The sequence below is a fragment of the Phycodurus eques genome, chromosome 9 (genome assembly GCF_024500275.1).
Source record: "Phycodurus eques isolate BA_2022a chromosome 9, UOR_Pequ_1.1, whole genome shotgun sequence".
Classification (NCBI taxonomy): domain Eukaryota; kingdom Metazoa; phylum Chordata; class Actinopteri; order Syngnathiformes; family Syngnathidae; genus Phycodurus; species Phycodurus eques.
In genome coordinates, this window is record NC_084533.1 from 18,452,860 (window position 1) to 18,469,785 (window position 16,926).

The 16,926-nt window shown below is 41.6% G+C and overlaps 2 protein-coding genes across 2 annotated transcripts in view; one reads left to right on the forward strand and one right to left on the reverse strand.

Annotated features, from left to right (window-relative positions):
- The window catches only part of LOC133408091 (uncharacterized), a 27,509-nt gene extending 25,108 nt beyond the window's left edge, over nucleotides 1-2,401 (forward strand). The window contains exon 8 of the mRNA XM_061686584.1: nucleotides 448-2,401. Within this exon, the coding sequence (XP_061542568.1) occupies nucleotides 448-1,299 (852 nt within the window). The 3' untranslated portion in view covers nucleotides 1,300-2,401. The remainder of the gene's footprint in view (nucleotides 1-447) is intronic.
- LOC133407327 (integral membrane protein 2A-like) lies at nucleotides 1,602-7,436 on the reverse strand. Its single transcript, XM_061685067.1, has 6 exons — nucleotides 7,064-7,436; nucleotides 6,675-6,812; nucleotides 5,230-5,415; nucleotides 5,030-5,140; nucleotides 4,578-4,722; nucleotides 1,602-2,738 (listed from the first exon to the last, which is right to left on the reverse strand). The coding sequence occupies exons 1-6, from the start codon at nucleotides 7,127-7,129 to the stop codon at nucleotides 2,644-2,646; spliced, it is 741 nt and encodes a 246-aa protein (XP_061541051.1). The 5' UTR covers nucleotides 7,130-7,436; the 3' UTR covers nucleotides 1,602-2,643.
- Nucleotides 7,437-16,926: the final 9,490 nt, after the last annotated feature.

Consider the following 16,926-nt stretch of genomic DNA (forward strand, 5'->3'; position numbering starts at 1 on the left):
TCAAACCATCACTTTTCTTGTTGTTTTTGTTTCGTTTTTTTCCAGATGAAAAGACAAAAATAAAATAATTTGAGATAAACACTTTTTGGGGGCGGTGACCATACACACTTTTTATCCAAATAGACATTCTGTTTCTATCCAAAAATAGGAATATTCACAAAGTCAAGACATTATGCTTCATAGTCATGCATAATATAGCACTTCTAAAACCTAATATCCCAAAAACATGGTAATGTAAAACAATTATAACACCTTTTCAAGCTTTTTTCTATCCATCATCCATCTATTTTCTACCTTTTATTAGGGTCGCGGGGAACAGCAAATTTATGTTACACCAGTCGCCAGTCAACTACTGGGCTTTATCCAGTATATTTTCAATAAATTGCTTGTACTTACTGTTAACATACTATACATGATTATCCTAACCTTCCCTATTCCTGTTGTCAGGTTCTTTCTCTGCCACTTAGGATCTACTATTACCTGAACAACAGCTGGCCCTTTGGTCATGCTCTCTGCATGATCTGTTTCTATCTGAAGTACGTCAACATGTATGCTTCCATCTACTTCCTGGTGTGTGTGAGCGTGCGCCGCTGCGAACTCATCATGCGACCGCTGAGGTACAATGCCTCCAGGCGAAAGGCGGACGTGGTCGTATGCACCCTGGGATGGTTCTTGGTCTGCCTGGGCTGTCTGGCCTTCCCTCTCCTGAGAAACCCTGAGTCTGATGATGACCTTGTGACCTCAGGAGTCAACGCCACCCCTCCTGAAGCTGACATGGTCTGTTTCTCAGAGCTGCCCATGCAGATGATCAGTACCTCAGCAGCCTGGGTTATCTTGATCGTAGCTGAGCTCCTCGGTTTCATCATTCCCTTCACCCTGGTGTTAGCCTGCACCTGCCTGACCGCCGGCAGCCTTCAGACAAGGACAGCCGGCGCCATTCCTGACCAAGGGGAGAAGCGGAGGGCTTTGAGGATGGTGCTAAGCTGCACCGTTGTGTTTTTAGTGTGCTTTGCTCCTTATCACATTACAATGCCGCTGGACTTCTTGGCCAAATCCAACACCTTGAGCAGCTGCACCCTTAGGGAGCTGATCCTAAGATGTCACCCTGTCGCACTCTGCTTGGCCAGCATAAACTGCAGCCTAGATCCCATCATGTATTACTTCACAACGGACGAATTCTGGAGGCGACTGAGTAAGCTCGAAATACCAGAGCGTATGATTTCAAGCAGATGGAATGTCTCAAGTGGACTTTGTGTGAATGACTTCCTTGTTGAAGGACCAGTGGCTGATAATCACTAATCCCCATGATGTTTGCACTTTTGAAGAGGAAAGAGGTGATATGTAATTCACATGCAAAATTGAATCTTGGAAGATGTTTTTACTACGACTTTACCTGCGCATTTGTAGTGATGGGAGACAACATTTTGAAAGGAGACTTCTATCTGAACTGACAGGTGCCAGAATTATAGATCCGCCCTAAACTGGCTCCCTATTCAATGCTATGCAAAGACAAACTAATGGTCACAAGTGGGAAATAAAAGTGTCTAGCGTCACTTTCAAAAATGCTTGTTATTTGCACAATGATGAGCAAACACAAGAAATGCATTAGTTAAATTCATCTTTAATCACCAAACAAAGTGAGATCAGTTAAGTGGCTGTCCACGTGTATCTAATAATCATGTAGTCTGTTAAAAATATGGGCAAACATTTCCCAGCAGGCTTCATGTTCGATTGTCTTTCTGGACAGGCGCCATTGAAAATAACCGAGACCTCTTACTGTCACAGTCAAAGGCAATTGCAATAAGCATGTGTGTTTGTCTTTTAAAGCAATATATTTGATAAATTCAAAACAAATTACATATTTGGAAAAAATTGACCATACCCAATTTCTTAGAACAATTTTATGACACAAATAAGAATTAAAATGATCCCCAAAACAAAATTTATACTTAAAGGTTAAGGATTTTTAACACAAATAAGGGTTAAACTCACAGGTCCTATACAGAGCTACAGTGTTCATCAGCGTCTGATGACATTATTAAATAAACATATTACAGCGGGACAGCAGAAACCTTAGGGAAGTGATTTCTGGATTTGTGCTTCTATGTAAAGACTGCAACTTTTAACACTTCCAAGGTGCTATCGTACTACAACAAAACATAACCCACAATAGTATAGTGTACATCTCATGAGTAAACAAAGCGGCTCTACAACTCTTTCTGCATGTGTGCTTACAGTGAAGCTGTAGGCCGACACATACAGGTCTGCTGTAATACAGATGTTGAAATACAGAAGCATAACGAGGAGTTTGGAGGAAACTACAGCAACACAAAAGAAAAAAAAAACTTTGTAAATCCTCGGTTAACTGGAGGATGCAGGTTTTTTTTTTTTTTTTTTTTTAGCACAACACTAGCAGTTAATAGTTGAAAGCTAAGACCAATAAAGTTTTCAGGAAATGTAGCAGAGGAGGCTAAAAACACATATCACTGAGGGTTAAAGCAGGGAATGCAAATCAAAACTGGAGTTGCACTTTAATACATCTGTAACTTTTCAGCTGAAGGTTGTTTCCTCTCCCACCTACTCCCACCAACTCTCTGCCTCTGTCACTAAGACTCTCGCTATCAAACTCGGACCACGCTCCCATCAGGCCTTGCAGATCCGGGTCTCGGTTACAAACTTGTTTTCAAAGTGATGGAAGGTGAAGCACTCCTCTGCAGAGCGCTTCTCCATAAATCGACCTGGGAGACAAATAAGATTGAATGTTTAGGTTGAACAGGCATAATAATCTAATAATCGATTGGGTGACAAGAATTCTGTCAGTTAGGGGAAACTGATTGTTGATTAAAGGACTTCTGTAATGCTGTGAACATTGACACTTCTTCCATAGTTCCGGACATACCCACAACAAATAGACCTAGTAGTAATTTTAGGCTTGGATTCTGATGACACATTTGATTTTCAGACAGATTTGGGCCCGCCCACATTTTGGTCGAACACCACACGTCAGCCTGTGATGTCATGTGTAAAAGGGGAGGATATTTCCTCATTGAAGTACTAACTGTCCCACGGTGTAATGGTCCCCTGTATTTCAACTGTGCATTTTGTTTTAGACAATACCGAGTGAAAATAGTGATAGCAATACCTTTTCATAGGCTCCCTTTGTTAAAATTGATCATTGAAATGCCGTGTTGTCGAAAGAAGACAGCGAAATGAGGCAAGAGCTTGCAGATTAATTTCCATCTATACATGGCATTTCGTCAGCTCAATGTTGTATTGATTTCATTAATCCCTCCAAGACCTTTGAAAAGAGTTTGGATGGATGGATGCTGGAAACTGCCGTTTGTTTGCTTTTAAAGGCTTTTTGGATGGTGTCGTGTGACTTCTGTGGACTTTGATGGCCACAGTTGGCTGGCGCCATGTTCATACCATTTTAATCAATTTTTTTTTTTTTTAGGATTTTAAATTTGAGATTGAACATAATACTGGGGTGCTGCAGATTTCACATGAGAGTGTAACAGTATACAATAGCAATATTAAGTATACTACTAACTTGCACAAAGCGGTGTTCGGAATCTCAAGCAAGATGTCTTTTTTTTTTTTTTTCCTGAAAAGTTGTCATTTTGGAGATGGGAGATTCCGCCAGAACATATGAAATTAGTAAATACTGCCACTTTATAGTACAATACATTCCTTTGTTCACACCGGCTATACAGCAAATTTGGTCTCCAGTTCTGCTTCTGACGTCACACCTAAGAAATGGGGGGGGAGTGTCAATTTTGGCAATAAAAAAAAAGGGCGTTCTAAGTGCAATTATTTACCAATTGCTCCTAAACAGATTGATATTATTGGAAATGACTGCCAGTTTCATTTTCTTGAGCAAAAAATACATAAAGAGGACTTGTTAATGCAATATAGGCCATCTAGATACTACAGGTCCTTTAATTGAGTCTTGAAGCAATTGAGGTAAAATTGGGATGCAACAGGCACTGGTCAAACTACAAACAACATAACTTCAGCTATGGTATTTGTTTCATTATCAGAATAGTTGTTCTTGAAATGGAGATTATTGTAAAGAAACGTTATCTGAAAATTACAAATAATTATGAATTAACAGGTTGTAGAGTCAACTGCCTGTCCTTAATCTCTCCTCCACGGCGACTGGTTTAGTCCATTTGCCCTGACATAGATCCTCATCCACCAATTTTAAGAACACCATTGTACTAAAATCCCAAGTGTCCCAAAAAGATTGCAGCATTGCATTCAATCATATTTTATTATGCTAAGAAAAAATCTTACCAACAATGAAAATAATACACACAGTTCAGCAAAAATAATGCCAATATCTAACATGCTGGAATGTGGTCGGTGTTAGTGGTTGCATATTAACATACAAAGCACCGGGTTAAGGTTTAACATAATTAGTTTGTTTATCTTTTTTGTCCCATCACTATTTGGATTCTTCTACAAATGACAAAGCAGCATGATTGAATAGCAAACTACTGAAAATTAAAAGCTAACGAGCCTCATTAAAACACAGACGGGCTTATTTAATGTAAAAAGAATGGTTACATGCAGACCTGGTAGGCTGGCACGGCGCTCCATTCTGTAGGTTTCCTTGCCGCTGCACAGTCTGCGGATGTAGAGGCCCAGAGGCTTGATGTCATCAATGCGCTCCGTTACAACAAGGTCCTCTTGCACCAGGTAACTGCGGTACGAGCCAGACTTGGACAGGATCACAACAAATTGGATTAACTGCTTATCCATACGACACACTTTACAAAGTACACCGCTTTTTTCAAATTAAAACTACAAATGAGCCGACAACTTTAATGAATTGGTCAAGCTGATTTTTGGCACAGTTTGAGAATACAATACTAATATGAGCACATTACAAATAAACCTTTGACCTGTGTTCTGCACTCAAATTCTCTGGAATGAATTAATCAAATACATACAGCTGAAGACCTATTAGCCGTAGAAAATATCCTTGATAGAAAATATTTGGTCATTTGTTCACTATTTGACTCACCATCAGCTGTGAGAAGAGGTCAATGAGGTCTTGAGGAGGCAGCACCACTGATGTGTTCAGCGGAATCACAAAGCAGGTCCTCAGAGTCAAGTCCAGATATGCGGTAAGCTTCTGCTCACATAAAAACACATGCATAAAGAGGACATAATTCAAAATGCATCTCCAACACTTTCCGTGCACGAGCTGTACCCCTGCCTCACCCTGTTGAAGTCATGGAGGATGTAAGCGGGGTCTCCGGGCCTGAAACGGGGAGGTGGGACGCTGATGACGGCCATGCTGTCAGAAATCTCCACCTCTTCCTCTACCAGTGGGAGATAGTAAGGCTGTCTTTCTGTATCACCAACGGTTGACATGTCGCTGAACTGCATGGCGCCGTGATACAGCCTCTGAACGACACGAGCAAGAGCAAAATTAATCTCTCTGATGTACAAAAGCTGACTGGTTTTGGTGAGGTTAATCAGCAAATACGGATGAAGATCTTCAAGAAGCATCTGTGGGAGCGGTTGAACAGACTCGTCGACTTTACTACTGCACAATGACTAGTCACGAATAACGTGTTTTGGCGATTAACAACATGGACTGCTTGCAGCAACGAGTGATTGCACTGAATAAAATTAGTCCATCGGAATTAATTTGTCTAAATGGTTGTCTATTTCTGAAAGCATAGCTTTGCTGAATGAGGGAGAACCAATAAAGGGCAAAAATGGTAGGCTCATGCAGGATTTGGAACTTTTTTGACCACACTATCAAATTGGAAGGACAGCAGGGAATGATTTTGCTGCACACGAAGACGTCAATTGATTATTTGCAAACACTGCAAATTCCCGCCATGCAAAACTATTATCCTAAAGGACAAATTATGCAAACAATACCTGGCTGTCCCAGTGGCAAGCGCGCACACAGAACGAGAGATTTTTATTTTTATTTTTCCTGGATGAAAATACCATCACGCAACAGTGGGTTACGATTAGGAGATGTCATTAATCATTGCCAACTTTGGGTCTTGTGAAACCCTTTGAGATTATTTTGTGATTAAGGATAATACAAATAAACGTGACTTGACTGTATGTATGAATTACAAATGAGTATTAAGGTCACAGGGGGGGCACTACAAGATTAAAATTGTTGACGTTTATATTTTCAAGACAATTGCATATGTTCAAGACATTTAAATACATTTTTGAGAAAATGCATATTTTTAGATAAAAAGTCATGTTTAAACAAGTGACATTTAAATTCTGCCCTTCATTCACTCCCCCTTGTAAAAAGTACTTTATCTTCATAATACTGTATCGCGATTTTAATCTAAAAAAATGTACAACTTTCTCCTAAAAATTATGCAACTTTACTCGAATAAAATTGTGCCTTTATTCTGCATTCATTGTAGTGTATTTTTCATTTTCTTTTCACAGTGGACCTAATAATACTGAACTCCTTCGTAATAAAGCAACCAGGGGGAGCCAAAGCACATTCGTAGTTCAACTGAGCACAGGTTGGTTATGTTATAAAAATGTAATACAAATCTTGACGGTACACCAAACAAAAACGTCACAATATATACAGAAATAATAACGATCTCGTGTTACATATTTATGGATGGCAATATGGCTGGATAGAGAAATAGCTAGAGAGGGAATTCATTTACCTTGGGAGTGAAATATCGATAGAGACATGCTCCCCCCACGATGAGTCCACTGAGGATGAAGGCGATGCCCAGAAGTGTAACCAAACAACGACCCGTGGAGCCTGCCATGCCCGTCGAAGCAGTGGCGAGCTCGGGGTCCTGCACACACACACACACACACAACAATAAATCACGTTATTCATTGTTCATGCATGCATCTCAAAACACGGCCAGCCCTTTTAATCGCCACAGTATTTGGCGTCATCCTCGCATATAACGCACGCGATTATGTACAAATATGTTTGCAGTTTGCGACCCGCTAATGTTTGCGCACAATGGAAAGCCGTAAGCCGTAACGGACCGAAGTGCGTGCAGCGGTCGGTGCGGGCCTCGTACGAGCTGTCGCTCACCTTCACCGCAGGCTCCTTGACGAGAGCTTTCTGCGCCAGAGCCGGGTTGAAAGCGATCTTCACCATCGTGCCACAAACGCGTTAGATTTCCAAAAAAAAGAAGACGAAATGAATGCGCGTTGGGCTCTGGCGTTTATTCCCTGCAGCTCTGCGATGTGACGCACTTTTGCAGGCAGCAGCTTCAGTGTGGGTTTACTGAGCACTTCCGGTGGCCGTTGCCGACTGGAATCGAAGATGGCAGCCAAAATAATGCCGTTTCATTTCACAACGCGTGCATACACACAGTTACCGTACTGCTATTTTGAACAATACTAGTTATATCGATAGTTAACAGCAATTGGCCACCAGATGCCACGTCCGTTGCGTTTCGTGTCGTTTTAATAGCGGCTGTAATTTTTACAGAGTTGCATTTAGCGCCATCCCGTGGCTTTCAGTGAAAATGTTTAACCCAAAGCCGTACAAAAGAAAGTCCAGAAACTCTTTGAACTCACCGCACTGCTCCGCATTGGTTAAATCTATGTCACATGATTTACCGACGCCATGTTGTCTCTTGCTTCATTCTGCCTGGGACATTTTTTTTGTTTTTGTTTTTTTTGTCCTTCGATACAAATGTACATTTTTGGCAGGTGTGGAAAGAAGTGGGAAAAAAAATGTGTCTGCTCCTACCCCTTGATCTGAGTACAGATTTTACTTGGATAATAATACAATAAATGGGAAGATTTTCATATACAATATACTCTATACTTTTGCCTTTTGAAGAAGGTTTTTGGCGATGGTTAGTTGGTTGGCTGTGGCTTTTCAACTCATCCCAGACAAGCCGAGCGGATGCAATGTTTCCAGAAAAACCCGAAAAGACGATGGCTGTGGGAATTAAACCTATCAATCAAATATAATCAAACAAAATCTAGCATCATTACTTTAGAGAGACGAATGATGAATTTGTTTTTAATCAAAAATGATTAAAAACAAATTCATTGATTTTTGAATATTGGTGCTCACCAGTGCACACGGATTTGGTGTGTGTGTGTGGGTGGGGGTGGGGGGGTGTATGTTGTTTTAATAATCAGAGCCTATTTATTTTGTTGTTCACTAACTGGGCGTGATGATAATATCGATCTATCTATCTGGGCAAGATAATGTATGTATGTATGTATGTCTGTCTGTCTATGTATCTGGGCATGATAATGATTGTCTGTCTATCTATCTATCTATCTATCTATCTATCTATCTATCTATCTATCTATCTATCTATCTATCTATCTATCTATCTATCTATCTATCTATCGATCTATCGCCCACAAAAAGAAAGCAGTGTAGATTAGTTTTTCCCATCCTTTATTAAGCAAAGGCTCATATTTTACATGATAAAAATGCCAAACAATAATGTCACAAAGTGTATACACAGGTTAATGAAGTACCTTCTGCCATCTCGTGAAAGGGTATTTAATTCCTCTGACTGTCACGATAGGTCGCTGGAATAGATGAACAAAGACGCATTATTTGTAGTAAAGAAATAATAATTATCGGACCAATTATTTGTAATTAGATCATTTTCCACAGCACACCTGACAATCTCTCAAGGCACACCGTGGTTGTGAATCACTGGTTAATAGAATTTTCATTCAGATAATAAAATAACGCAGCAAAGGAAGAAAGTTTAGCATGTTGTCTCATTGTTCTGAGGTTCAGGCTTTCCTGTGTGAAGTTTGCAAGATCATGCAGGTTTTCTTTGGGTACTCTGGCTCCCTCATTCCAAAACGTACTGTACATGCATCTTCAACAAAGACTCTGAATTGCCCATAGTTTCGTCTACTATAAACTGTATGTACTCTGTTTGGCTGGTGACCAGTCCTGAGTGTACCCGCCTATCGCACAAAAGTCAGTTTGGGTAGGCTGGGGTAGGAAAATGGATGAATGCACACATTGTTAAAACAATTCAGGGTGTCACCATCATCCATACCCGCAGCCATTTTATCTACTACTTTTAATTACACATTCTGTTTTCCTGAATCAGAAATGCACATGACAAAAAAAAGAGTTCATCATGCACTCTAATGAATTTAAACACCACTGAGTGAGCATAATACAGCCTATTCATCTCTATGAATACTCCACTCTGTAAACTGACCCGGCAAAAGTGCTGTCTCCAACAGGCCGGCCACTACGTACTTGTCAGTGTGTGTGCTACCCAAAGACACAGGTTTCACTACACTGTGTGGAACCACTGGCTCGAGTCACAGCACCACAGTATGTCTGACACATATCCTCAATCCTCTGGTCGGTGGTGGTCCTCTGCCTTCACTCTTTTGGCTTAGGTAGGCTTGTACATGTGAATAAATAAACACTTATTGCTGCACTGACGCACTAATTCCAAGTGAAATTGTGGCATCTCTCCAGTTCTTATATAAAATGCAACCATAAGAATCTCTCACTCCCGCAAACGCACACACTCTGCCAGGCTATGATATTTCCTCCATTAAACAGACAGATTGGACCGGTAATCACCACTGAAAGGTACATAAACAGAGCAGCTGATTTCTGTACTCAACTCCCTCTCCTCTTAGGCCTCTACCTCTCTCTCCAATAATCCTAAATGGTCCCGAAGGCTTGTTTATCGGCTCGTCTTACGCTGTGTTTGATCTGTGAACTTGCCCACACATGCATGCATGGACACACACACACGCTGCAAGACAAAGAGCCAACATTAACAGTAATCGTTTAAGCGGCCTACACACATAGAGTAAATCAGAATCAGAATCAGAATCAGAGTTAGAGTCAGAGTCAGAGTCAGAATTATCTTTATTTGCCAAGTATGTCCAAAAAAAACACACAAGGAATTTGTCTCCGGTAGTTGGAGCCGCTCTAGTACGACAACAGACAGTCAATTGACAGAGAACACATTTGAGACATAAAGACATTGAGAAAAACAGTCACTGAGCAATAAAGGGTTGCTAGTTATCTGGTAATGCCGGTACTGAGCCCGATCCCTCCGTTCCGACAAAGTCAGCAAAGGGCCGATTATCAGTCTGCCTTGCAAGATTAGGCTGACCCCTTATCCTGTGGTGTGATTTGTTTAAAGTGCCTCATGCTACGAAAACGGTTGTGGCCAACAACTGTAAATGTTTAACATATTCAATATTTACAGTATGAGAAAAAAAAATCATTAAGTGTGTGGCCGACACCATGGACGTCAGAGCTACAGACTCTGTTATTAAGCTGTAAAAAAGATTTATGTCAAGGCTTTAGTTAACTCCTTGACAATTATGAAGTCCATAGTGCAGAAGTCTTTCTTGTTGACCTCACATAACAGAAACTTTGATTGACCATGTCTAACATGAACGATTGTCACCCCCAACCATTATTCAAGCAGGTTGGATAGGGTAAAATCACTCATACCTCACACCCCAGGATAATATTTAGACAAACTCAGATAATCAGGGTTTTGGTGATTTTGGTCTCAACAGGGGGGAGATTGGGATCAAAATCGGCCCGATTTTCTTTATGTGTGTATCTCCTTAAAATGTAATCTTGATGGCTCGTCAGCATCCCACACAAAAGAGGGAGGCGAGCGGAGAAGGTGGTGGAATTAACGAGAACATGGAAGAAGACGGGGAAGGGGTGATACAAGGGAGTGGCGATCAGCCACGACACAGACGGTGCTTGAGGCGTGAGGGGGATTTCTGCTAATTAACAGACGGTTAAACTCTTCATCCATCTCGCTGACATCTCAGATACAATTTCTCCTTTTCAGACTGAAATCAAAAAATATACAGTGTTGTGCACACAATGCAGTGGGCATCATGCTTGTGGACTGAATGTCAATATTTCCCTGCAACCTGCAGTAAATGCTCAATCAAAACAATCAAATTCACATTATACACACATCTGGTTCTGTATGTGTATACACCAGCGCACACTCAAACTCCATGCCTGCTTTGTCAGCAAACCACAAAAGTCTGCCAGGGTGTAGCTGGCCGGATACGGTGTGAAAAAAGATGATTTTCCCCATGACATCATTCACCATGCACAAATACATTTAGCACAGGCATCCATCATCTATTTTATTCCTAGACATGTGAGGCCACATGTGTCACATACACACACATGAGAACACACGATATGGCCCAAAGATGTTCAATACTGCTCTGTGCTTAATAAAATCACTGACATTTCTTCATGTGGAACCACTACAAGCTCCATGTGTCTTTGTGGAGGAGATGCTGTGGTTGGATGCAGCAGGAGACTGAGAACAGATCTTTGTGCACATGTGGTGGCGAATAGTGATGCTGCTTCAAAGACAAACCTCCCTGCATCACACTCACATGATCCATGCCCCGCATACAGTACAAAGTCCTGGTCATCACATATGGCTCTCAGACAAGGGTGACAAATGAGTCTTTCCTGTAAGTATCAGCTTCTAAAGCTACCTTCGCTCGAGCATAGCCCTGTGTGTCGTCTACTTTACATTTTATCTTCAATGCTTGGCACCCTTCAAGGAAACGTAATAATCCCACACTGAAGGAGAGCTGGTGCTGGTGGTAGGGAGGGGAGGTTCTCAGCATGCAGCTCAGGATTCAGTTGCAGCGGCCTTTTGGATGTCTGTGTGATCAATGAATTGCCAGCGCATGTGGCGCGCAATGAAAAGCAGAAATATATGGGGAGAGATTTGTCCATCCATCCATTTTCTACCGCTTATCCGGGTCGGGTCGTGGGGGCAATAGCTTTAGCAGGGACGCCCAGACTTCCCTCTCCCCAGCCACTTCATCCAGCTCTTCCGGGGGGATCCCGAGGCGTTCCCAGGCCAGCCGAAGGACGTAGTCTCTCCAGTGTGTTCTGGGTCGTCCCCGGGGTCTGCTCCCGGTGGGACGTGCCCGGAACACCTCACCAGGGAGGCGTCCGGGAGGCATCCGAATCAGATGCCCCAGCCACCTCATCTGGCTCCTCTCAATGCAGAGGACCAGCGGCTCTACTCCGAGATCCTCCCGGATGACCGAGCTTCTCACCCTATCTCTAAGGGAGAGCCCGGACACCCTGCGGAGGAAACTCATTTCGGCCGCTTGTATCCGGGATTTTGTTCTTTCGGTCACGACCCACAGCTCATGACTATAGGTGAGGGTAGGAACAAAGATCGACCGGTAAATTGAGAGCTTCGCCTTTCGGCTTAGCTCCTTCTTTATCACAACGGACCGATACAAAGTCCGCATCACTGCAGATGCTGCACCGATCCGCCTGTCGATCTCCCGTTCCATTCTTCCCTCACTCGTGAACAAGACCCCAAGATACTTGAACTCCTCCACTTGGGGCAGGATCTCATCCCCGACCTGGAGAGGGCATGCCACCCTTTTCCGACTGAGGACCATGGTCTCAGATTTGGAGGTGCTGATTCTCATCCCAGCCGCTTCACACTCGGCTGCGAACTGCTCCAGTGAGAGTTGGAGCTCACGGCTTGATGAAGCCAACAGAACCACATCATCTGCAAAAAGCAGAGATGCAATACTGAGGCCACCAGATTTGTCTCAAAATTATTTATACAAATATATCTGCGATTTACACGTGTTTTTCAGATCCACATGTTGTGTGTGCAATAATCATGCCTTAACATTTGTAAATATTAAATTCTGCTTGTGCATTGTTGAAGATGCGTTTGTGGTTTAGCTGGCATGCGCTGTAACTTAATGCAGTTTTCAAGATATTCACACGCAAGTTGAGAATATTCACACATGGGAAAGCTCGTCCCTCCAGCCGCGATTGTTGCTGTCTCCTGTTGATGACTTGTCATTTTTATGGGAATCCAACAGTCTATGGTCCAACCCTGCTGAAACCCTCGGTAAACCGACCAAGGTGGACAACCGGCAGCCCCGGCATTAGTAAGTAAAATGAAAAGAAATTGCCTTCCTCATCTGTCAACAAGACACAAAGCTTATTATTCGTGTTTAAAGAATTTTTCATGTTCCTTGCGGCGGTCGGGCGGGAAGACATTGGTTAGCTCTCGTCTCTGCTCTCAACGGAGACAACAACACTGCCTCCTAGAGGATGGAAGGACGGGCCTTCCCAGATGTGTGAATTTTCTTAACTTGAGTGTGTGAATATCTTGAAAACTGCGTTACGGTTGTCTAAAAAATAAATACGCATACCTGCTGAATCTCAAACATTTTTGCAGTTTTTCCACCTATGCAGGTGTATTTGGAAAGCGTGATAAATGGGGGTTTGCTGTATTTATTCATTTACTTGAATTTGTGTGTGATGCATGTGATATGTTCAGCCAGCCACAAATACAGTACGAGAGGCACATGTATGGGGTGAGAGAGCTAGCAAGGGTGGCAGCTCACAGGCAAAGAGAGAGAGAAGGAAATGGACGGGTGCCTGTTTAGCTCCAACAAGCTTAAACCCGGAGGAAATGACTTCACCATCCTGCAGAGTCCAGAGACTCGGTTATTGACTTTGTATCCTCTCTCTCTCTCTCTCTCTCTCTCTCTCTCTCTCTATCTCTCTCTGTCGCTCTCTCTCTCTTTCTATCTCTATTTCTCTATATATATATTTCGCTTTCACACACAGATGGCTAAATTTTAGCCAATAGATTGATAACTCGGTGGAATCACTTCCAGATTCTGTGATGTCACTGTCAGGTTCACAGAAGGAGCAAAAACACCCAGAAACACACACACACATATGCACACACACACACACACACACACACACACACACACACAGAGAAACAAATCCGGTCCCAGAGGGAGGTTTTACCCTCGATTACCACACAAGGGTCGTTTCTGTGCTTATTAGTCCCGTTTCCTTTATTAAACAGAGAAATAAACTGTCCTCACATTATTCAGTGAGGGTGTGCAGAGGAATGACAAATGATTAATTTCTAATCTCTTATGCTATGGAAACACATTCCCCTTTGCATGTGAACCAACAAGTTAAAAGAATTGTCAGTGCTTCATATGTCAGGGAACAAGCGGAAATATGGAGTCAATACAGTAACGTCACTGCCTATTCCCAATCCAAATGCTTGACAACTATTTGTTCACAAAGCATTTACACATTAAACATCTTATTAGACCGCTATCAAAAATGTATTGACATGAATAAAGGACACCATTTTAATAACAGTATAAAAATGGTAAATGGTAAATGGGCTGCACTTATATAGCGCTTTATCTATATCATCACAATGCCCAAAGCGCTTTACAAAGCCTCACATTCATCCACTCATAGACAAAAAAGAGGAAAAACAAATAAAAGAAAATGTAATTCTGATTAGTGTGTGACAAATTGCGTGAAAAGTACCAAACATTTTCTTAAAATTAAGGTTAGACTTGCAGGTCAATTAAAGAATCTTCAGAGGCATGGCCTGATTGGATTATTTTGGTAGATACAGGGATAGGAACATGCATTTTAAAGTTTTGTTGTGTCAAAAAGATGTTTGCCTTTCATGAGCAGTGAGGAAACTTATGCTTTCTGACGTACCCCTAAATTTTGAAGTATAATTTACAAAACTGATTTATGTATAAAACGCATGCACACATTTGTCTTTTCTTAGTGTGCAAAATATTATATAATACTACTATATAATCCTGGTACTACTACCTATTGAATATTGTTAAAATATGTATATATAATGTATAAATAATAATAATCATCATTATTATTTATAATTATTTTATTGTTATTAACAATCAGTTGTAATTTTATTAGTAGTAGGATTAACATACACCAAATGCAAGAGAGGTGGCAAGAAAAAATATTTGTTTGATGTACAGTATATTACAATGCATGTGGGGCTATACGTTAATGTGTCGATGCTTGACCAAGCTGCTTTAAATCAATGACATCTTTAACACCACAGTTATTCTGAACATGTCAAAGCAACATGGTGCAAAAGAGGACAAATGTGATGAGATGAAAGAAAGTGATAGCCTGCTTGTGCATGTGAGTGTACACATGTCCTTGATTGTCTATGAGGACTTTCCTGCCCTTCAGAAGTCTAAGCCCCGATCAGGATGTAGTTATGGAGCGCTAATTTGCAAGCAGTTTGATTAGAGACTTTCTGCAGACCCCCACCAAACACACACACACACACACACACACACACGCACACACAGTCTCGTGATCAGTCATTAATCTATCAAGTACCATTAGTGGTAGGAGGATGGCCTGATTGGAACCAGGAGACAAAATGATGTCACACACACACACAGACACACACACACACACGATTGACACATTGTTAGAAAATGTGAAGGCCTAAGAGAAAAACGATTTTTCATGTACCTCGTGAACCCCAACAAGCAAAATCTTTTACACTGCCCACATTTTCTGAAATGTGATTAATAGAGAGGCTTAAGAGTTTTATATTTTCATACAAAAGAATGGTTTAATGTAATATCCGACCATCTTACAATGTACAGTACATGTATTTACTCTAATATAACTGAACACAAACGCTGCCGGGCCTTCTTTCGTTGGCATTGACAGTAATCCTTTGGGTGTTCAGTGTTTCCAGAATGAAAATGGATCTCTTTATTAACACTGACAAAAGCTCACTAACTTTAAATAAATGCGGGAGCCAATAATAAATCATTTTTTAGGGTCCCAATAGAGCACAAACCACAAGGAATTCAGGCATCATGGATACTACAAACCACACGCTGGCAGGCGAGCTGTTTGTGTGTGTACATGTGTGAGCGTGTGTTTTACACACAGTATAACAGACAGTTTCTATTAAACTGTGCTTTTGATTGAAATACCATGTTTTCATTAAGTTCCCTTTTCTGTAGCATTTCATTTATAGTTTTCTACAGGGTTAGAGTCAGAATTACTTTATTCTGTACGTGAAGACAACATGACACAACTAAAAAGATATGCAAATGAATTATTAATTTCTGAATATAGTACATTTGATGTCAATTCTTTCAACAGTGTCTAATTGTAATGATTGTATTTGGATAGTTGTCGTGATGAATAATTTGAGTAAATGGCAAGAAGCCTGCTCTCTGTATGAATTTTTTTAGTTTCTGCCACTGTGGCAGCAGGGTGTCATTGTGGTTAAGCTGTCTGCCTCACATTTGTGACGATCTCAGCTCAGGCTGTCCTGTGGGAAGTTTGCATGAAGTTCCCAGTACAGTTAATGGCTGGATATTTCTTGTACCTTCTGGAATTCTCCACAATTCCAAACTATACTGTATTTTTATTGGAAATTACGAGTTTCAGCATTAAAATATGTCAGAGATAATTTGAAAGTATAGACTTTATCGATGTAAAAAAAAAAAAAAAAAGAAAAAAAAGAAAACAAACAAAGTTTTGGGCCTGCAGCACACCGAGCGATGCGGCCGACCATTGGGAAAAAATGACAGTTGGCGGCTCTTTGGTACACACCCAGCAATTATTATTATTATTATTATTATTGGTGGAACCGTGGACGACTGGTTAGCACATCTGCCTCACAGTTCTGAAGACCGGGGTTCAAATCCTGGCCTCGCCTGTGTGAAGTTTGCCTGTTCTCCCCGTGCCTGTGTGGGTTTTCTCCCGTACTCCAGTTTCCTCGCACATCCCAAAAACATGCATGGTAGGTTAATTGAAGACTCTAAATTGCCCGTAGGTGTGAATGTGAGTGCAGAGTGTTCCCTGCAATTGGCTGGCAACCATTTCAGGGTGTACCCCGCCTCCTGCCCGCAGTTAGCTGGGATGGGCTCCAGCACACACGCGAACCTAGTGACGATAAGCGGTACAGAAAATGGATGGATGGATTATTATTATTATTATCCATCCATCCATCCATCCATTTTCTGAGCCGCTTCTCCTCACTAGGGTCGCGGGCGTGCTGGAGCCTATCCCAGCTGTCATCGGGCTGGAGGCGGGGT

Coding starts and splice junctions, on each gene's coding strand:
- LOC133407327 (XM_061685067.1), bottom strand. CDS start 7,129: ATGGTGAAGATCGCTTTCAACCCGGCTCTGGCGCAGAAAGCTCTCGTC. Junction 4,723..5,029: donor ACCTCTTCTCACAGCTGATG/GTGAGTCAAATA, acceptor ATCCTGTCCAAG/TCTGGCTCGTACCGCAGTTA. Junction 2,739..4,577: donor GCGCCGTGCCAGCCTACCAG/GTCTGCATGTAA, acceptor TTTGTCTCCCAG/GTCGATTTATGGAGAAGCGC.